We start from the raw sequence: 23,049 nt of genomic DNA on the forward strand, positions 1-23,049 counted from the left end.
GTCATGTGACTGCGAGACCAGCTGCACTACAAGTCCCAGCCAGCCAGAGAGGGCGTGCACTGGGACCTGTACAGTTCTACAGCAGAACAGCGGCGATTCTTTGTGGACTACAACTCCCAGCCTGCAGGAGAAGGTAAGTATTGCTGATGCCTGTAGTTCTTCTTTAAAACAGCCATATGCAGAATGGAACGACAATGCTGGGATTTGTAGTCTGTAGTTCTCAATGCTGGATCTTTTATAGCAACCCAGTGCCAGGTGCTTCACTGCATTGTTGTACCAGAACTCCCAGCAGTGCAGAAGGCAGTAAGGGGTTAATTAGAAGAGGCCACCAGCGGTTGTTGACCCTCTCTGCACTGAGATGTAATACATTACAGTGCCACATATATGAGGGGGGCGCTGTGCCAGGACTCTGCTGCAAATGTCGAGCAATTGTGACAGGTGGATGTCCCAGCACAGCAGGAGAGCGCCCCCTGGCGGCATCTGTAGTGTGAGCAACAAAGAAGACCCCGGAGCCATACAGTCTATATGGCAGTATAACATGGCACTATATGGCAGTTCTATATAGACTGTATATGGCATAATACTGCCATATACACACTGTATAGAACTGCCATATAGTTCCATATTATACTGCCATATACAGTCTATATAGAACTGCCATATAGTGCCATATACAGTCTATATAGAACTGCCATATAGTGCCATAATACTGCTGTATACAGTCTATATAGAACTGCCATATAGTGCCATAATAATACTGCCATATACAGTCTGTATAGAACTGCCATATAGTTCCATATTATACTGCCATATACAGTCTATATAGAACTGCCATATAGTGCCATATACAGTCTATATAGAACTGCCATATAGTGCCATAATACTGCCGTATACAGTCTATATAGAACTGCCATATAGTGCCATAATAATACTGCCATATACAGTCTGTATAGAACTGCCATATAGTGCCATAACTCTGCCACATAAAGTCTGTATTGAACTGCCATATAGTGCCATAATACTGCCATAAACAGTCTATATAGAACTGCCATATAGTGCCATAATAATACTGCTATATACAGTCTGTATATTACTGCCATATAGTGCCATAATTCTGCCATATAAAGTCTGTATAGAACTGCCATATAGTGCCATAATTCTGCCATATAAAGTCTGTATAGAACTGCCATATAGTGCCATGATAATACTGCAATATAAAGTCTATATAACACTGCCATATAGTGCCATAATACTGCCATATACAGTCTGTATGGAACTGCCATATAGTGCCATAATTCTGCCATATAAAGTCTGTATAGAACTGCCATATAGTGCCATGATAATACTGCGATATAAAGTCTATATAATGCTATGATAATACTGCCATATACAGTCTGTATAGAACTGCCATATAGTGCCATAATACTGCCATATACAGTCTGTATAGAACTGCCATATAGTGCCATAGTAATAATGCCATATACAGTCTGTATATTACTGCCATATAGTGCCATAATACTGCCATATACAGTCTGTATAGAACTGCCATATAGTGCCATAATAATACTGCCATATACAGTCTGTATATTACTGCCATATAGTGCCATATTATACTGCCATATACAGTCTGTATAGAACTGTCATATAGTGCCATAATACTGCCATATACATTCTGTATAAAACTGCCATATAGTGCCATGTTATACTGCCATATACAGTCTGTGTAAAACTGCCATATAGTGCCATAATACTGCCTTATAGAGTCTGTATAGAACTGCCAAATAGTGACATGATATTACTGCCATATACCGTCTCTATAGAACTGCCATATAGTGCCATAATACTGCCATATACAGTCTGTATAGAACTGCCATATGATGCCATGATAATACTGCGATATAAAGTCTATATAGAACAGCCATATAATGCTATGATAATACTGACATATACCATCTGTATAGAACTGCCATATAGTGCCATAATAATACTGCCATATAGTCTGTATATTACTGCCATATAGTGCCATAATACTGCCATATACAGTCTGTATAGAACTGCCATATAGTGCCATAATAGTGCCATATACAGTCTGTATAGAACTGCCATATAGTGCCATAATACTGCCATATACATTCTGTATAGAACTGCCATATAGTGCCATATTATACTGCCATATACAGTCTGTATAAAACTGCCATATAGTGCCATAATACTGGCTTATAGAGTCTGTATAGAACTGCCAAATAGTGACATGATATTACTGCCATATACCGTCTCTATCGAACTGCCATATAGTGCCATAATAATACTGCCACATACAGTCTGTATAGAACTGCCATATAGTGCCATAATACTGCCATATAGTGCCATGATAATACTGCCATATAGTGCCATATTATACTGCCATATACAGTCTATGTAGAACTGCCATATAGTGCCATATACAGTCTATATAGAACTGCCATATAGTGCCATAATACTGCCGTATACAGTCTATATTGAACTGCCATATAGTGCCATAATAATACTGCCATATACAGTCTGTATAGAACTGCCATATAGTGCCATAACTCTGCCACATAAAGTCTGTATAGAACTGCCATATAGTGCCATAATTCTGCCATATAAAGTCTGTATAGAACTGCCATATAGTGCCATGATAATACTGCAATATAAAGTCTATATAGAACTGCCATATAGTGCCATAATACTGCCATATACAGTCTGTATAGAACTGCCATATAGTGCCATAATTCTGCCATATAAAGTCTGTATAGAACTGCCATATAGTGCCATGATAATACTGCGATATAAAGTCTATATAATGCTATGATAATACTGCCATATACAGTCTGTATAGAACTGCCATATAGTGCCATAATACTGCCTTATACAGTCTGTATAGAACTGCCATATAGTGCCATAATAATACTGCCATATACAGTCTGTATATTACTGCCATATAGTGCCATAATACTGCCATATACAGTCTGTATAGAACTGCCATATAGTGCCATAATAATACTGCCATATACAGTCTGTATATTACTGCCATATAGTGCCATATTATACTGCCATATACAGTCTGTATAGAACTGTCATATAGTGCCATAATACTGCCATATACATTCTGTATAAAACTGCCATATAGTGCCATGTTATACTGCCATATACAGTCTGTGTAAAACTGCCATATAGTGCCATAATACTGCCTTATAGAGTCTGTATAGAACTGCCAAATAGTGACATGATATTACTGCCATATACTGTCTCTATAGAACTGCCATATAGTGCCATAATACTGCCATATACAGTCTGTATAGAACTGTCATATAGTGCCATAATACTGCCATATACAGTCTGTATAGAACTGCCATATGATGCCATGATAATACTGCGATATAAAGTCTATATAGAACAGCCATATAATGCTATGATAATACTGACATATACCATCTGTATAGAACTGCCATATAGTGCCATAATAATACTGCCATATAGTCTGTATATTACTGCCATATAGTGCCATAATACTGCCATATACAGTCTGTATAGAACTGCCATATAGTGCCATAATAGTGCCATATACAGTCTGTATAGAACTGCCATATAGTGCCATAATACTGCCATATACATTCTGTATAGAACTGCCATATAGTGCCATATTATACTGCCATATACAGTCTGTATAAAACTGCCATATAGTGCCATAATACTGGCTTATAGAGTCTGTATAGAACTGCCAAATAGTGACATGATATTACTGCCATATACCGTCTCTATCGAACTGCCATATAGTGCCATAATAATACTGCCACATACAGTCTGTATAGAACTGCCATATAGTGCCATAATACTGCCATATAGTGCCATGATAATACTGCCATATAGTGCCATATTATACTGCCATATACAGTCTATATAGAACTGCCATATAGTGCCATATACAGTCTATATAGAACTGCCATATAGTGCCATAATACTGCCGTATACAGTCTATATTGAACTGCCATATAGTGCCATAATAATACTGCCATATACAGTCTGTATAGAACTGCCATATAGTGCCATAACTCTGCCACATAAAGTCTGTATAGAACTGCCATATAGTGCCATAATTCTGCCATATAAAGTCTGTATAGAACTGCCATATAGTGCCATGATAATACTGCAATATAAAGTCTATATAGAACTGCCATATAGTGCCATAATACTGCCATATACAGTCTGTATAGAACTGCCATATAGTGCCATAATTCTGCCATATAAAGTCTGTATAGAACTGCCATATAGTGCCATGATAATACTGCGATATAAAGTCTATATAATGCTATGATAATACTGCCATATACAGTCTGTATAGAACTGCCATATAGTGCCATAATACTGCCTTATACAGTCTGTATAGAACTGCCATATAGTGCCATAATAATACTGCCATATACAGTCTGTATATTACTGCCATATAGTGCCATAATACTGCCATATACAGTCTGTATAGAACTGCCATATAGTGCCATAATAATACTGCCATATACAGTCTGTATATTACTGCCATATAGTGCCATACTATACTGCCATATACAGTCTGTATAGAACTGTCATATAGTGCCATAATACTGCCATATACATTCTGTATAAAACTGCCATATAGTGCCATGTTATACTGCCATATACAGTCTGTGTAAAACTGCCATATAGTGCCATAATACTGCCTTATAGAGTCTGTATAGAACTGCCAAATAGTGACATGATATTACTGCCATATACCGTCTCTATAGAACTGCCATATAGTGCCATAATACTGCCATATACAGTCTGTATAGAACTGCCATATAGTGCCATAATACTGCCATATACATTCTGTATAGAACTGCCATATAGTGCCATGTTATACTGCCATATACAGTCTGTATAGAACTGCCATATAGTGCCATAATACTGCCATATACAGTCTGTATAGAACTGCCATATAGTGCCATAATACTGCCATATACATTCTGTATAGAACTGCCATATAGTGCCATGATAATACTGCGATAGAAAGTCTATATAGAACAGCCATATAATGCTATGATAATACTGACATATACCATCTGTATAGAACTGCCATATAGTGCCATAATAATACTGCCATATAGTCTGTATATTACTGCCATATAGTGCCATAATACTGCCATATACAGTCTGTATAGAACTGCCATATAGTGCCATAATAGTGCCATATACAGTCTGTATAGAACTGCCATATAGTGCCATAATACTGCCATATACATTCTGTATAGAACTGCCATATAGTGCCATATTATACTGCCATATACAGTCTGTATAAAACTGCCATATAGTGCCATAATACTGGCTTATAGAGTCTGTATAGAACTGCCAAATAGTGACATGATATTACTGCCATATACCGTCTCTATCGAACTGCCATATAGTGCCATAATAATACTGCCACATACAGTCTGTATAGAACTGCCATATAGTGCCATAATACTGCCATATAGTGCCATGATAATACTGCCAAATAGTGCCATAATAATACTGCCATATAGTGCCATGATAATACTGCCATATAGTGCCATGATAATACTGCCATATATAGTCTGCATGTAACCCAGAGCAGTCTGTGTTTAGCCCATTGTGCAGTCCCCATGTAGTGGATGTAGCGCCCGTCGTTATATTATCTGGGCACTATATAGCGGTATTACCCTATCACTGTGTGCACACTGTATCATGGGCACGTTACGGTGGTGTGACAGTATTATTTGGGGGTTATGGTAGGAGCATTATTTATCTCCCTCTCTGATGGGAGGAGGCACGTGTTTTGCGAGGGTCTTCTGTGCACCCCTGCTTGGTGACATGGCCGCTGGGCCTCACCTTTGACTCTGCAAACATGAGACTCCACTTTATCATTGTCCCAAATATGAGGAGTCTCAGAGTCCAGAATGGGGAGGGGGCGAGAGCAAACACAGGAGGGGCGGCTGTAAAATAAGGCAAAGAAGCAACATCTTGGAGACAACATCATTCTGCAGTAATATAGGCACCGACTTCCTGGGAAACTTCTTTTTATACAGGCAACCAATGGGAAAAAGCCAAGGTGCAGTGTAAAGCATGGCGGTCAGGAACAGACAGGGAGCAACTGCTGGAGTATCGGACATCTTCAAATAATAAGTGGTTCTTATAGATTTCACCCAGCAAGGCAGTGACTCTAGAGTCTCGGAAAATGCTATGACGAGAAAAGCAGACCTGTAGTGTAAAGCACGGTGGACAAGACTCAGACATCGCGGATTTGTGTTTGTGTGTAGTGATATCTGGATAAATGTCGTCTGAATAGTCCTGTGGGATGGGCGCCGGTCACAGCAGCGGCGGTTTATAGCTCTGCAGAGGGGATGGCGGGGTGTAGTGCAGCGTCTGGGCTCAGTTGGTCGACCTCTTCTGTGCATGAGAGAGTTTCTGACAGCCATCTAATGTGTTTGGGGCCCTTAAAGGGGTTGTCCACTACTCGGACAACTCCTTCTGTATCCCCATAATTCCCCCCCATAAAACAATAACACCTAAACACAACCTCCAGTGCTGGTGCTGTTCCATCGGTGTCGGCGCTGTTCCAGCAGTGTCGGTGCTGTTCCAGCGGTGTTGGCGCTGTTCCAGCGGTGTAGGCGCTGTTCCAGCAGTGTCGGCGCTGTTCCAGCAGTGTCGGCACTGTTCCAGCGGTGTCGTCGCTGTTCCAGCGGTGTCGGTGCTGTTCAAGCGGTGTCGGCGCTGTTCCAGCGGCTTCAGCGCTGTTCCAGCGGTGTCGCTGCTGTTCTAGCGGTGTCGGCGCTGTTCCAGCAGTGTCGGTGCTGTTCCAGCGGTGTCGGTGCTGTTCCAGCGGTGTAGGCGCTGTTCCAGCGGTGTCGGCGCTGTTCCAGCGGTGTCGGCGCTGTTCCAGCAGTGTCGGCGCTGTTCCAGCAGTGTCGGTGCTGTTCCAGCAGTGTCAGCACTGTTCCAGCGGTGTCGGTGCTGTTCCAGCGGTGTCAGCGCTGTTCCATCGGTGTCGGTGCTGTTCCAGCAGTGTCGGCGCTGTTCCAGCGGTGTAGGCGCTGTTCCAGCGGTGTCGGTGCTGTTCCAGCAGTGTCAGCGCTGTTCCAGCGGTGTTGGTGCTGTTCCAGCAGTGTCGGCGCTGTTCCAGCGGTGTCAGGGCTGTTCCAGCGGTGTTAGCGCTGTTTCAGCGGTGTCGGCGTTGTTCCAGCGGTGTCGGCGCTGTTCCAGCAGTGCCGGCGCTGTTCCAGCAGTGTCGGTGCTGTTCCAGCGGTGTCGGTGCTGTTCCAGCAGTGTCGGTGCTGTTCCAGCGGTGTCGGTGCTGTTCCAGCGGTGTAGGCGCTGTTCCAGCGGTGTCGGCGCTGTTCCAGCGGTGTCGGCGCTGTTCCAGCGGTGTCGTCGCTGTTCCAGCGGTGTCGGTGCTGTTCAAGCGGTGTCGGCGCTGTTCCAGCGGCTTCAGCGCTGTTCCAGCGGTGTCGCTGCTGTTCTAGCGGTGTCGGCGCTGTTCCAGCAGTGTCGGTGCTGTTCCAGCGGTGTCGGTGCTGTTCCAGCGGTGTAGGCGCTGTTCCAGCGGTGTCGGCGCTGTTCCAGCGGTGTCGGCGCTGTTCCAGCAGTGTCGGCGCTGTTCCAGCAGTGTCGGTGCTGTTCCAGCAGTGTCAGCACTGTTCCAGCGGTGTCGGTGCTGTTCCAGCGGTGTCATCGCTGTTCCATCGGTGTCGGTGCTGTTCCAGCAGTGTCGGCGCTGTTCCAGCGGTGTCGGTGCTGTTCCAGCGGTGTCGGTGCTGTTCCAGCAGTGTCAGCGCTGTTCCAGCGGTGTTGGTGCTGTTCCAGCAGTGTCCGTTTGGCACAATTCACTAATTGTATATATATATGGTTTAGTAATTCATGTATTTTGCTCCCATATATATTTTTATTTCTAAGAATCTTTATATAAGTGCATTTATCATGCTTACATTTTTATGCACATTTTTTCATAAATAATTTTTGCACTCTATGAATATTTATTTATTTTTTACAGCATTTTGTATCACTACTATCCCCTTTTTTAAAATTCTGTTTCTTTGACCTCTGTCAGCATCAATCGGTCGCCTGTGTAATAGGCAGGAACACACTTGTCGCTAGTTTCCACATTTTATCCCCTTCTTTTTTGTCTCAATAAACTTTGCATTTTATTATTTATTATTATGATAGGTTTGTACCATTATTCACTTGACCATATAGTTCAGTTTTCACAATTATGTATCCAAATGGTCTGCCATAATAATAATAATAATTTTTATTTATATAGCGCCAACATATTCCGCAGCGCTTTACAATTATAGAGGGGACTTGTATAGACAATAGACATTACAGCATAACAGAAATACAGTTCAAAACAGATACTAAGAGGAGTGAGGGCCCTGCTCGCAAGCTTACAAACTATGAGGAAAAGGGAGACACGAGAGGTGGATGGTAACAATTGCTATAGTTATTCGGACCAGCCATAGTGTACGAAACGAAAGAAACGACGAAAGAAAGTTTCAAACGATCTGCTACGACGTACGATTCTCAGCGGGGTCCCTGATCGCAGGAGCGTGTCAGACACTGCGAGATCGCTGGAACGTCACGGATATATCGCTGGAACGTCACGAATCGTGCCGTCGTAGCGATCAAAATGCCACTGTGTGACGGTACCCTAAGGCTCGGGTGTTCATGTAAAGCTGCATGAACCAGTTAACTGCCTAAGTATGTAGCAGTACAGACACAGAGGTCTATTAACTGCATGAAGTGTATGAGAACATGATGCGAGGAACCTGATTATGTTTTTTGTTTTTTTGAATAGGCCACACAGGGATCGTTAGGTTAATGCATTGAGGCGGTAGGCCAGTCTGAACAAATGAGTTTTTAGGGCACGCTTAAAACTGTGTGGATTGGAGATTAATCGTATTAACCTAGGTAGTGCATTCCAAAGAATCGGCGCAGCACGTGTAAAGTCTTGGAGACGGGAATGGAAGGTTCTGATTATTGAGGATGCTAACCTGAGGTCATTAGCGGAGCGGAGGGCACGGGTAGGGTGGTAGACTGAGACCAGAGAGGAGATGTAGGGTGGTGCTGAGCCATGGAGTGCTTTGTGGATGAGGATAGTAGTTTTGTACTGGATTCTTGAGTGGATGGGTAACCAGTGTAATGACTGGCACAAGGTAGAGGCATCGGTGTAACGGTTGGTGAGGAATATGATCCTGGCTGCAGAATTCAGGACAGATTGGAGCGGGGAGAGTTTGGTAAGAGGGAGGCCGATTAGTAGAGAGTTACAATAGTCCAGACGAGAATGAATAAGTGAAACAGTAAGAGTTTTTGCAGAGTCAAAAGTAAGAAAAGGTCGAATTCTAGAAATGTTTTTGAGGTGCAGATAACAAGAGCGAGCCAGTGATCGGATGTGGGGGGTGAATGAAAGCTCAGAATCAAGTATGACCCCCAAGGCAGCGGGCATGTTGCTTTGGAGTAATGGTGGACCCGCACACAGAGATGGCAATGTCAGGCAAAGGTAGGTTAGTAGAGGGAGAAAACACGAGGAGTTCAGTTTTTGACAGGTTCAGTTTCAGATAGAGGGAGGACATGATGTTAGAGACAGCGGTAAGACAATCACTGGTGTTTTCTAAAAAGGTCGGTGTGACAACAGGAGAAGAGGTGTATAATTGGGTGTCATCAGCATAGAGATGGTACTGGAAACCAAAATCTACTGATTGTTTGTCCAATAGGGGCAGTATACAAAGAGAAGAGGAGGGGGCCTAGGACTGATCTTTGAGGAACCCCAACAGTAAGGGGAAGGTGAGAGGAGGAGGAACCAGCAAAAGATACAATGAAAGAGCGGTCAGAGAGATAGGAGGAGAACCAGGAGAGAACAGTGTCCTTGAGGCCGATGGAGCGGAGCATAGTGAGAAGGAGCTGATGATCCACAGTGTTGAATGCTGCGGAGAGATCCAAGAGAATTAGCATGGAGTAGTGACCATTAGATTTAGCTGTTAGTAGATCATTAGAGACTTTAGTGAGGGCAGTTTCAGTAGAGTGTAAAGAGCGGAAACCAGATTGAAGAGGGTCGAGAAGAGAGTTATCTGAGAGATAGCGGGTAAGAGGGGAGTGGACCAGGCGTTCGAGGAGTTTAGAGATGAAGGGAAGATTAGAGACAGGTCTATAATTAGCAGCACAGTTTGGGTCGAGGGATGGTTTTTTAAGTAATGGGTGTATGATGGCATGCTTAAACAAGGAGGGAAAGATACCGGAAGAGAGAGAAAGGTTGAATATTTTTGTTAGGTGAGAGATAACAGCAGGGGAAAGGGACTAGAGGAGATGTGACAGAATGATGAGGGTGTTAAAATAGGTTTGTTTGGAGAGGTGAAGGACAGAGTTGTATGTTTTAAGCATAAACTTATAATGGATGAAATCTTCGGGTAGATTAGATTTTCACCACAGGCGTTCGGCGCACCTGGAGCACCGCTGCAGGAAACGTGTTTGCAGCGTGTGCCACGGTTGTCGCCATCTGTGCCGAGTTGTTTTATGTAAAGGAGGAGCAGCTTCATCCAGGGCACCTTGCAGGGTTTTATTGTAATGCTTCAGAGCAGAATCAGGACATGAGATGGAGGAGATTGGGGCCAATGATGACTGCGAGTTCTTCATAAGTTTCTGGTCGTTAATGGCCTATATGTTTCTGTAAGTGTGGAAAGTGGGGGTGACCTGAGCGGGATGGCAGTTCTTGATAGAGAATGAAAGAAGGTTGTGGTCAGAGAGCGGGAGAGGGGAGTTTGTGAAATCATCCACTGAGCAAAGACGGAAGAAGACCAAGTCGAGGGAGTTAACGTCTTCATGCCTTGGAGAGTTAATATGCTGAGAGAGGCTGAAAGAGGAGGTTAGTGATAGAAGGCGAGAAGCAGATGGCGGAGAGGGGAAAAGCAATGGGGATGTTGAAATCACCCATGATGAGGGTGGGCATGTCACAGGAGAGAAAGTGTGGAAGCCAGGTGGCAAAGTGATCCAGGAACTGATGAGAGGGGCGGGGAAGACGATACACGACCGCCACTTGCATGGAGAAGGGGATGTAGAGTCTGACCGCATGGACCTCAAAAGAAGGGAAGACAAGTGAGGGTACTTGGAGGATAACTTGGAATTTACATTTGGGTGATAGAAGCAGACCAACGCCTCCACCTGCTCTGTTGTCAGATCTTTGGGTATGAGAAAAGTGTAGTCCATTATATGAGAGAGCAGCGGTGGTGTCTGACTGCTGGATTCAGGTTTCAGTAAGAGCCAGGAGGTTAAGAGAATTAGAAAGGAAGAAGTCATGGATGAAGGAGAGTTTATTACACACAGAGCGTGAATTCCAAAGGGCACAATTGAAAGAGGAAGAAGGCATGCATGGGATATTAATAATGTTAGAGGGGTTTCTGAGTGTAGCGGTTGGGAGGTTTGACTGGCTATAACATGGGGGGGCCAAGGTTGGGAGAGATGTCTCCTGCGACTAGGGGAAGGAGGATAGAAAGAGTGAGCAGATGGTTAAGTGATTTGTGAGAGCATCTCTTGTGTTGGATTGTGGGACTGAATGGATCTGTGCTGTTAAGCAATGTGAAAAGAGTGTGAATGCTATACATAGGAGAGGAAAGGACAGAGGGGCCGATATGGATGGAGTTTAAAGAGTTAATGCAAGGGCGGTGAATGTGAGTGAATGCAGCGACCAGGATATAGATTATACAAATGCATATGGTGAGTAATTGTTTTGTTCCAAATGAACAGGGAATAGATTTATTTAATTGTCTAACTTCCATGTTGTAACTGCCAGTACTTCAATAAATGTGCACGAATGCTTCCCCAAGCTATGTCTCAATATATAGGAGACTACCTCTTAGATCTTACTTTTTTTCCTCTCTCGTTAGCAATCAGTCAGACTAAGTTGAGACAGCAGGACACAATAAATGTAGTGAACAGATAAACGTATGCTAGTATATCTTCCTTTTCATACTATTGGGCATATTACACAACATACACACGTGGTCAAAATTGTTGATACCCGTCGTTTAATGACAGAAAACCCACAATGGTCACAGAAATAGCTTGAATCTGACAAAAGTAATAATAAATAAAAGATCTATGAAATGAACAAATGAAAGGAACCATCCTGGCCACCAAGGATGTGGAATCTTTGTACTCCAATATCCCACACCAGGATGGATTAAATGCCTGCAAATTCTTCCTGGAAAACACAGGGACTGATGCCGATTCTGTGGTGAAACTTATAAAATTCATCCTCACCCACAATTACTTTGAATTTGACAAGAAGATCTATCTACAGGAGACTGGCACAGCAATGGGAAGTAAAATGGCCCCACAGTATGCAAATCTTTTCATGGCCAAGCTTGAAAGGGACTTTTTGTCCTCATGTCCCATCAGGCCTCTGGCGTACTACCGCTACATTGATGACATTTTAATCATCTGGACGGAGTCTGAGCCACAGCTAAAGATGTTCCATGGACAGTTTAATCAATCTCATCCTACCATCAACTTGACACTCAACTACTCCTGTACTGAAATTAACTTTTTGGACACCATCATTAAGCTGCAGAACAATAAAATAGAGAAATCCCTGTATCAGAAGCCAATCGACCGTCCAACATACCTTAAATGGGACAGTTTCCATTCAAAACACATAGTTTTTTAACTCCACTGTCTACAGCCAAGCAATCAGCCCAGGAACATAACAGCCTCCTCCATGTTTCACAGTATGGACAGTGTTCTTTTCTTGATATGCTTCATTTTTCCGTCTGTGAACATAGAGCTGATGTGCCTTGGCAAAAAGTTCCATTTTTGTCTCATCTCTCAGTAGGACATTCTCAAAGAAGCTTTGTGGCTTGTCAACATGTAATTTGGCAAATTCCAGTCTGGCTTTTTTTATGGTGTCCTCTTTGGTCGTCTCCCATGAAGTCCACTTTGCAGGGCCGCCATCAGGGCATTACAGCCGTGACTGGCGTATGGGGCCCGGTGGGCAGAGGGGGCCCGCATCGGGCCCTGTCTCATCTGCTCACCGGGCTCCTACCGGCAGCCGCAGGCTAACCGGGCCCTTAGCGCCGATGCTGCAGCTGTTTAAAGCTATTGACGTGTGGGCGCGGGCCCGCACGTCAATAGTTAACAGCCGCCAGCCAATCTGAGGCTGGCAGCTGACGTCAGCCGCAGCGTGCGTGCATGTCGCCGGCGTCTGACATCATTGTCAGTCGCCGGCGAGTGCACGCTGCAGCTGCGTGGAGACGGAGAACTTCGCCCGCCGCAGGAGCACGGCCAGGTGAGAAGAACTTCTTTTTTTTTGTTTATTGAGAGCGGCGATCCGGGGTGCCCAGGGCAGAACGCTAGACACGGGCAAAACGCTGGACACAGGGGCAGAAAGCTGGACACAGAGGCAGAAAGCTGGACACGGGTTCAGAAAGCTGGACACGGGCAGAACGCCGGACACAGGGGCAGAAAGCTGGACACAGGGGCAGAAAGTTTGACACAGGGGCAGAACGCTGGACACAGGGGCAGAAAGCTGGACACAGGGGCAGAAAGCTTGACACGGGGGAAGAAAGCTGGACACGGGGGCAGTATGCTGGAAACAGGATTATGTTCAACAATCACTCAATAAGAAATTGTGCGACGGGGCATCGATGGGCGTGGAGGGCGCCACCCATGTTACACAACCTAGCAAAACAGAGGGAAAAAAAGATGTCCAGTTTCGGACGAAAGAAGGACACAGAAATAGTGCGGTTTTCCAGAGATTCGGGGTCTTACTATTGTAGCAGAAATGGCAGTGTAACCCGTCACTGCACAGAACACGTCTCCTCCAGATTCCAATGGTGGCTGCCTTACACCACTGCATCCGACGCTCAGCATTGTGCTTGGTGATGTACGGCAGCATGCAGCTGCTCGGCCATGAAGCTCCCGGCGGGGGGGGGGGGGGGGGCACAGTGTTTGTGCTGATGTTAATACCAGATGAGGTCTGCAGGTGTGGAGTCACGGAAATTGACGGATTATACTACTGCTTTTCACTACAGATTTCACCAATTGCAATGAACAGAAATATGAGCAAAAATATGAATAAAAAAAAGAACAGAACACTAATAATAATCAACATAACTCAGTTTAGAACCATAAACACCAATCAATTTATATTATATCACGAACTATAAATATTTCACTATAATAAAAAGTTTACATGTATTACGCTAAGACATTTATTTTGTATTTCTATTCATATATTTACCAGAAGTATTAATAATGGCATTTAGATTTAGCTTAAGACACATTTGACCTCAATTTTATATTGTATATGTGAAAATAAGTGATTTGAAATATTTTTTTTTACATTTTTCTATTTCATTTTATTTAGTATCTCATAGCGTGGCATCACATAGAAACGTTTCACTCAATATGTAAAAGCAAATACTAATAATAAATAAGTCATCATTTTAATTTGAATTAATACATATTACAATTTTATTACAATGTAAGATGTCTTAAGAGACGTGTTTGCTATGATTATCTATATCCTAATATTAAACATAATACTTCAGGATTTCTCTTAATAACACATCAAGTATGCGGCAATCATATGAATAGTGCACATTAAGTTGGAGCATGGAAATCTGGCACGGGGACTCATTTTCTGAAGTTTCTTTTGAGAGGTTAAAAAATGATATCATAGGCAACCTGATTGTCCCTTTACTGGAACAGGGAGGAAGGATTTAAAATGTGGCTGCTCCTCAGGGGCGGGGCTTTGGAATTTGGTACATTAGTTTCCATCCAATACATGATTATCATTTTTAACATTAAATCCAGTAAGAATAATTACTGGCTATCATAGAACATGCCAGTAATCAGAACAGGCAAAACATTACATCTTGCTGTATGGCTGCAAACCGCCACCTTGTCCAGCATCAAAAGCTCCTGCAATGGGCAGTGAGCATCAGAAGTGGATCAATGGAAGAAACCAACCTGGTCTCATGGATCAAGTTCTACCTCATGTGGATGGTGCGATTGTGTGCGTCAATTACCTAAGGATGCAGTGTGATGAAGGCGAGACCCGCGGAGGCAGAGTGCTGGGGAAATGTTCTGCTAGGAAACTTCGGGTCCTGGCGTCACATGGATGAGACACATACCATATACCTAACATTGTAAGACCCAGTGCCCCCTGATGTCAGCTGTATTCCTTGATGGCAGCAGGATAATTCCTCCATCACACTGAGACATCGTCAGGAACTGAACATGACAAAGAGATTGAGGTGATGACTTGTCCTCGAATCCCCAGATCTCAAGACGTTCAATCGTCTGCGGTACGTCCCGGAAAACAAGTCCGATCCATGAAGGCAGCACCAAGAAACTTACAGGATCTCAAGGAACTGTCGCTCATGTTTTGGTGCCAAATACCATAGGACACTTTAGAGATCTTATGGAGTCCAGTAGTCTATATTGGTGGCACAATGGTGACCATCACAATATTAGAAGTGGTTTCATAACTATGTCCGATTATTGGGTTTGTCCATTTTGCTGCCTCGTTCCCTATCCTCTGTAAAACCTTTGATAAAGTTACCGTTACACTAAACGATTTACCAACGATCACGACCAGCGATACGACCTGGCCGTGATCGTTGGTAAGTCGTAGTGTGGTCGCTGGAGAGCTGTCACACAGACAGCTCTCCAGCGACCAACAATGCCGAAGTCCCCGGGTAACCAGGGTAAACATCGGGTTACTAAGCGCAGGGCCGTGCTTAGTAACCCGATGTTTACCCTGGTTACCATTGTAAATGTAAAAAAAAAAAAAACACTACATACTCACATTCCGGTGTCTGTCACGTCCCCCGGCGTCAGCTTCCTGCACTGACTGTGAGCGCCGGCCGTAAAGCAGAGCACAGCCGTGACATCACCGCTGTGCTTTACGGCTGGCACTCACGGTCAGTGCGGGAAGCTGACGCCGGGGGACGTGACAGACACCGGAATGTGAGTATGTAGTGTTTTTTTTTTTTTACATTTACAATGGTAACCAGGGTAAATATCGGGTTACTAAGTGCGGCTCTGCGCTTAGTAACCCAATATTTACCCTGGTTACCAGTGAACACATCGCTGGATCGGCGTCACACACGCAGATTCAGCGATGACAGCGGGTGATCAGCGACCAAAAAAAAGGTCCTGATCATTCCCAGCGACCAACGATCTCCCAGCAGGGGCCTGATCGTTGGTCGCTGTCACATATAACGATTTTGTTAACGATATCGTTGCTACATCTCGAAAAGCAACGATATCGTTAAAGAAATCGTTATGTGTGACGAAACCTTAAGTTTTCCAAAGAGTGAAAATTTTCCAGTATGCAATTACCAATAAGGATGGCATCACCATACTGTTAACACTAACCACGGGGTCTGCAGTCGGCTGTAATGTGGTTAACAATTACTGACATACTGGAAACACATTAGAAGTTATGGCCCCTAGGCCGGTACCTTACTGAGAGCGCAAAAAGCAAGTCCACAACAATGATTCAAGCCTACAGAGAACAAGGAGTATTACCCTCAAAAATGCATATACTAGTATAAAGCGGAGTGAGACACAACAAGATTTGGGTATAATGCAAATGTATCTTTATTATATAAGCTCACTCACTGACAGCCCCCCGAGGAAGCCAACTACGCGAAACGTGCGTCGGGGCTAGTGCGTTCACTTTCAGCCAGGTTTCCTCCCTCCCACATGGGTAAGCACTAGGATAATATGATATGGGGGCACCACAGAAAAATGCAACACTGGGATTCAACCCTGACCTAAGAATATAAGCATATACAAGAAAAACAGAGAAACAGCAAAGGCCATAAAATGGAGATCACCAGGCAGCAAAGATTTATACAGCAAACACAGCTTTTATTAAGGTATAACACGAGACAAACATATTAAAAACATTTTAGAAAAAACAAAACATAAAGAACAGTTGCCTAAGGTAAGGCATATGCCTGTATACACATAGAAAAGGGGACGAAAAATGTGTAAATACTCCTCAAAGTCCTATATGAACAGCATAAGTACTAAAATATACATAAATATATATAGACACCTGAGAATCATATGAGACATAGATAGGACCGAGGTAAGTGGATGCATGCAAAGAGGCAACTCATAGGGGGGCCCATAATAGGTCTTTTACCCACTGAGAACCAGAAATAAGGTATGCAGGATGGTAGCACTCAAAAAAATATGTATATAAGACATGAGGCTATATATGCTTGTTACCCATACTCTATAGACGGTGCAATAACCAAAGTGCACTAAAGATGGCACCACTCAAATACACAGAGTAAGGCATAAAGCTACATACAATGGATAGCAAAGCTCCCCAGGTGGTGCGGTATAAGGTAAACCAAATGGCCCTAGAAGTCCAAATACAGGGACATACCAAAGCATGCACATATAAACCTGCTCAAAAAGAGCCAACTGCCTGATGAAGCCACCGTAGTGGCGACACGCGTAGGGGACTCGCTTTTTTGTATGCCTGTCACCTATTTTGGGTTATTATACCCATATGGTTTCTCTTTTTGGGGTATGATTGGGGTGTATGCTTTGCAAGTAGGCAGTTGGCTCTTTTTGAGCAGGTTTATATGTGCATGCTTTGGTATGTCCCTGTATTTGGACTTCTAGGGCCATTTGGTTTACCTTATACCGCACCACCTGGGGAGCTTTGCTATCCATTGTATGTAGCTTTATGCCTTACTCTGTGTATTTGAGTGGTGCCATCTTTAGTGCACTTTGGTTATTGCACCGTCTATAGAGTATGGGTAACAAGCATATATAGCCTCATGTCTTATATACATATTTTTTTGAGTGCTACCATCCTGCATACCTTATTTCTGGTTCTCAGTGGGTAAAAGACCTATTATGGGCCCCCCTATGAGTTGCCTCTTTGCATGCATCCACTTACCTCGGTCCTATCTATGTCTCATATGATTCTTAGGTGTCTATATATATTTATGTATATTTTAGTACTTATGCTGTTCATATAGGACTTTGAGGAGTATTTACACATTTTTCGTCCCCTGTTCTATGTGTATACAGGCATATGCCTTACCTTAGGCAACTGTTCTTTATGTTTTTTTTTTTTAAATGTTTTTAATATGTTTGTCTCGTGTTATACCTTAATAAAAGCTGTGTTTGCTGTATAAATCTTTGCTGCCTGGTGATCTCCATTTTATGGCCTGTGCTGTTTCTCTGTTTTTCTTGTCTATGGGTAAGCACTAGATCGTTGTTTGATATAATGAGCAATATTTTTTCTCTTGGGTCCTGTCCAGAATTAGCTGGTTAGACCCTCTTCTCTCTCACGGAGAACTCTGTTTGCAATTTTTTTGCTTAGGGTTTTTACTTTCACTTGCTATTGAAACATCAGTGGAGGTCCCTTGGTAGTTTGTGACGCTCGCTGTTCTGTCCCCCCCATTGTATTCTCGTCATGTTTTTTTGTATTTGGGCTATATGCCCGCATGGACTCTTGTGAGTGAGCTTATATAATAAAGATACATTTGCATTATACCCAAATCTTGTTTTATACTAGTACAGTTAGGGCCAGAAATATTTGGACAGTGACACAATTTTCGCGAGTTAGGTCTGCATGCCACCACATTGGATTTGAAATGAAACCTCTACAACAGAATTCAAGTGCAGATTGTAACGTTTAATTTGAAGGGTTGAACAAAAATATCTGATAGAAAATGTAGGAATTGTACACATTTCTTTACAAACACTCCACATTTTAGGAGGTCAAAAGTAATTGGACAAATAAACATAACCCAAACAAAATATTTTTATTTTCAATATTTTGTTGCAAATCCTTTGGAGGCAATCACTGCCTTAAGTCTGGAACCCATGGACATCACCAAACGCTGGGTTTCCTCCTTCTTAATGCTTTGCCAGGCCTTTACAGCCGCAGCCTTCAGGTCTTGCTTGTTTGTGGGTCTTTCCGTCTTAAGTCTGGATTTGAGCAAGTGAAATGCATGCTCAATTGGGTTTAGATCTGGAGATTGACTTGGCCATTGCAGAATGTTCCACTTTTTGGCACTCATGAACTCCTGGGTAGCTTTGGCTGTATGCTTGGGGTCATTGTCCATCTGTACTATGAAGCGCCGTCCAATCATCTTTGCAGCATTTGGCTGAATCTAGGCTGAAAGTATATCCCGGTACACTTCAGAATTCATCCGGCTACTCTTGTCTGCTCTTATGTCATCAATAAACACAAGTGACCCAGTGCCATTGAAAGCCATGCATGCCCATGCCATCACGTTGCCTCCACCATGTTTTACAGAGGATGTGGTGTGCCTTGGATCATGTGCCGTTCCCTTTCTTCTCCAAACTTTTTTCTTCCCATCATTCTGGTACAGGTTGATCTTTGTCTCATCTGTCCATAGAATACTTTTCCAGAACTGAGCTGGCTTCTTGAGGTGTTTTTCTGCAAATTTAACTCTGGCCTGTCTATTTTTGGTATTGATGAATGGTTTGCATCTAGATGTGAACCCTTTGTATTTACTGTCATGGAGTCTTCTCTTTACTGTTGACTTAGAGACAGATACACCTACTTCACTGAGAGTGTTCTGGACTTCAGTTGATGTTGTGAACGGGTTCTTCTTCACCAAATTAAGTATGCGGCGATCATCCACCACTGTTGTCATCCGTGGACGCCCAGGCCTTTTTGAGTTCCCAAGCTCACCAGTCAATTCCTTTTTTCTCAGAATGTACCCAACTGTTGATTTTGCTACTCCAAGCATGTCTGCTATCTCTCTGATGGATTTTTTCTTTTTTTTCAGCCTCAGTATGTTCTGCTTCACCTCAATTGAGAGTTCCTTTGACCGCATGTTGTCTGCTCACAGCAACAGCTTCCAAATGCAAAACCACACACCTGGAATCCACCCCTGACCTTTTAACTACTTCATTGATTACAGGTTAACGAGGGAGACGCCTTCAGAGTTAATTGCAGCCCTTAGAGTCCATTGTCCAATTACTTTTGGTCCCTTGAAAAAGAGGACGCTATGCATTACAGAGCTATGATTCCTAAACCCTTTCTCCGATTTGGATGTGGAAACTATCATATTGCAGCTGGGAGTGTGCACTTTCAGCCCATATTATATATATAATTGTATTTCTGAACATGTTTTTGTAAACAGATAAAATAACAAAACTTGTGTCACTGTCCAAATATTTCTGGCCCTAACTGTATATGCATTTTTGAGGGTAATACTCCTTGTTCTCTGTAGGTTTGAGTCAACTGTAATGTGCAGTTCCCTACTATGCCTGTAGGTGTCACTATCGTCACTTGGGATCTGAGCGCAATCCTATCAAAATGTAAATCCCTCCCCTGCTTACTGACAGCGGTGTCGATAACTCTTCACCCCATGATCGAAAGATTTATCCTACTAAATACTACTCGATTTACTTTATAGGAACGTCTTTCCCAAGTGACCATTTACATGTTACACGTTCCCTTTAGTTGGCCACTACATTTCTAAAATCTTAAATTACCGTAATCATACAACCCATAATACTCCTATTTTAGAGTCTGTTTCCATATTAAAAGGTAAGTTAATTTTGGAACCAATTTTTTTTTTTACGCCTCCAGTTCCTCAGAAAAAAAATCTAAATGTTCTTGATTAGCAATATTTCACCGTTTTATGTCTGCAGTTCCTGTGCCGACCTGTGTGTCTCCATAGCTCCATACTATCAAATCTATGTATTCTAAACATGCAGTTTTGTTAGGGTACCGTTACACAGTGCCATTTTGATCGCTACGACGGTACGATTCGTGACGTTCCAGCGATATCCATACGATATCGCTGTGTCTGACACGCAGCAGCGATCAGGGATCCTGCTGAGAATCGTACGTCGTAGCAGATCGTTTGGAACTTTCTTTCGTCGCTGGATCTCCCGCTGTCATCGCTAGATCAGTGTGTGTGACACCGATCCAGCGATGCGTTCGCTTGTAACCAGGGTAAACATCGGGTTACTAAGCGCAGGACCGCGCTTAGTAACCCGATATTTATCCTGGTTACCAGCGTAAATGTAAAAAAAACCAAACAGTACATACTTACATTCCGGTGTCCGTCAGGTCCCTTGCCGTCTGCTTCCCGCACTGACTGACTGCCGGCCGTAAAGTGAAAGCACAGCACAGCGCGCTGTGCTGTGCTTTCACTTTACGGCCGGCAGTCAGTCAGTGCGGGAAGCAGACGGCAAGGGACAGACACCGGAATGTAAGTATGTAGTGTTTGTTTGTTTTTTACGCTGGTAACCAGGGTAAACATCGGGTTACTAAGCGGGGCCCTGCGCTTAGTAACCCGATGTTTACCCTGGTTACCCGGGGACCTCGGCATCGTTGGTCGCTGGAGAGCTGTCTGTGTGACAGCTCTCCAGCGACCACACTACGACTTACCAACGATCACGGCCAGGTCGTATCGCTGGTCGTGATCGTTGGTAAATCGTATAGTGTAAAGGTACCATTAGTCCTTTCCCTCTGAACCTGACGTGCTTATCAGCTTTCTGCAGAGAGCAGGCAGACATGAAAGGACGTACATATCACTACAGGATCAGACTACACAGGGTTTGTTTGTAGTCTGTTTCTATGGAAACATATAGGTATGCAAGAGTGCTGAACGGTCGGTCAACATGTCCCTTTTTTTTCAGACTGGCATGACTCTCCGCCGAAAACAGTTGCAGGTGATACATTTCAAGAGGTTGAGGCTACAATGAAAAAGGGAGCCGTAGTTGAAGATGAGGTTGTAGAATGTCCTAACGGAGAGGTTTCCACTGTTGTCGGCGTATTTCATGGCGGTGAGAGGGGTGTAGAGAGGGTTCGTCTGGTGACGGAAGACCGGCTGCTGCATTCCTATCACATTCACCGTGGCCTGCATGAAATAAGAAGCTGAAATTAGCTCCGAGGACAGAGGTTGAGTCAACTTTAATCCATGTCACCTGGCTGCAGGTGTGATTTAGTTATTGCCAACACCTGTTAGGTGCCACAGGTAAGTTACAGGTGCTGTTAATTACACAAATTAGAGAAGCATCACATGATTTTTCGAACAGTGCCAATACTTTTGTCCACCCCCTTTTTTATGTTTGGTGCAGAATTATATCCAATTTGGCTTTAGGACAATTCTTTTTGTGTTTTTTTTCATTTAAGACAAATTAAATGAAGATAATAATACCAAAGAATTATTTGTGATTGCAATCATTTTCAGGAAGAAACTGAGTATTATCTTGACAGAATTGCAGGGGTGTCAATACTTTTGTCCATGACTGTAACTATGGATATATCTATGAGATAACTATGGATATATCTCTAGATATATAGATAGATATGAATATATTTATATATCTATCTATAGATATATCTATAGATACATAGATATACAGTATCTATGCATATATCTATCTACATCTATAGATAGATATATGAATAGATATTTCTTTGTATCTATAGATCCATCTATCTATAGATCTACCTATCTCATCCCTTCTATCTATCTGTTTGTTTTTCATGATTCCATAATATTTTCCCGCATAATTGAGTGAGTCCATATTTTTTCCTCTGCTTGTTCTTAAAAAGTCACCATTACTGACTACAACATTTTTTGTTCTATCTATCCCATATACTGTATATGTAGCTATCTATCTAACTATAGATAAATAGAAGGAATGAGATAGATAGATAGACCTATAGATAGATAGAAGGAATGAGATAGATAGATAGATAGATAGATAGATAATAAATACATAAATAGATAGATAATAGATAGATAAATAGATAGATAGATAGATAATAGATAGATAAATAGATAGATAGATAGATAATAGATAGATAGATAGATAGATAGATAGATAGATAGATAGATAGATAATAGATAGATAGATAGATAGATAGATAGATAATAGATAGATAGATAGATAGATAGATAGATAGATAGATAATAGATAGATAGATAGATAGATAGATAGATAATAGATAGATAGATAGACCTATAGATAGAT

The 23,049-nt window shown here is 42.8% G+C and overlaps 1 protein-coding gene and 1 long non-coding RNA gene across 2 annotated transcripts in view; one reads left to right on the plus strand and one right to left on the minus strand.

The window, feature by feature from the left end:
- Positions 1–23,049, plus strand: part of LOC138677158 (uncharacterized) — a 23,713-nt gene continuing 664 nt past the window's right edge. The window contains exons 1-2 of the long non-coding RNA XR_011320866.1: positions 1–133; positions 21,706–22,043. This is a non-coding gene — a long non-coding RNA (uncharacterized lncRNA). The remainder of the gene's footprint in view (positions 134–21,705; positions 22,044–23,049) is intronic.
- RDH8 (retinol dehydrogenase 8) overlaps positions 21,331–23,049 on the minus strand; it is a 20,428-nt gene continuing 18,709 nt past the window's right edge. The window contains exon 6 of the mRNA XM_069767063.1: positions 21,331–21,926. Within this exon, the coding sequence (XP_069623164.1) occupies positions 21,702–21,926 (225 nt within the window). The 3' untranslated portion in view covers positions 21,331–21,701. The remainder of the gene's footprint in view (positions 21,927–23,049) is intronic.

Source organism: Ranitomeya imitator, chromosome 4, assembly GCF_032444005.1.
Source record: "Ranitomeya imitator isolate aRanImi1 chromosome 4, aRanImi1.pri, whole genome shotgun sequence".
Taxonomy (NCBI): Eukaryota; Metazoa; Chordata; class Amphibia; order Anura; family Dendrobatidae; genus Ranitomeya; species Ranitomeya imitator.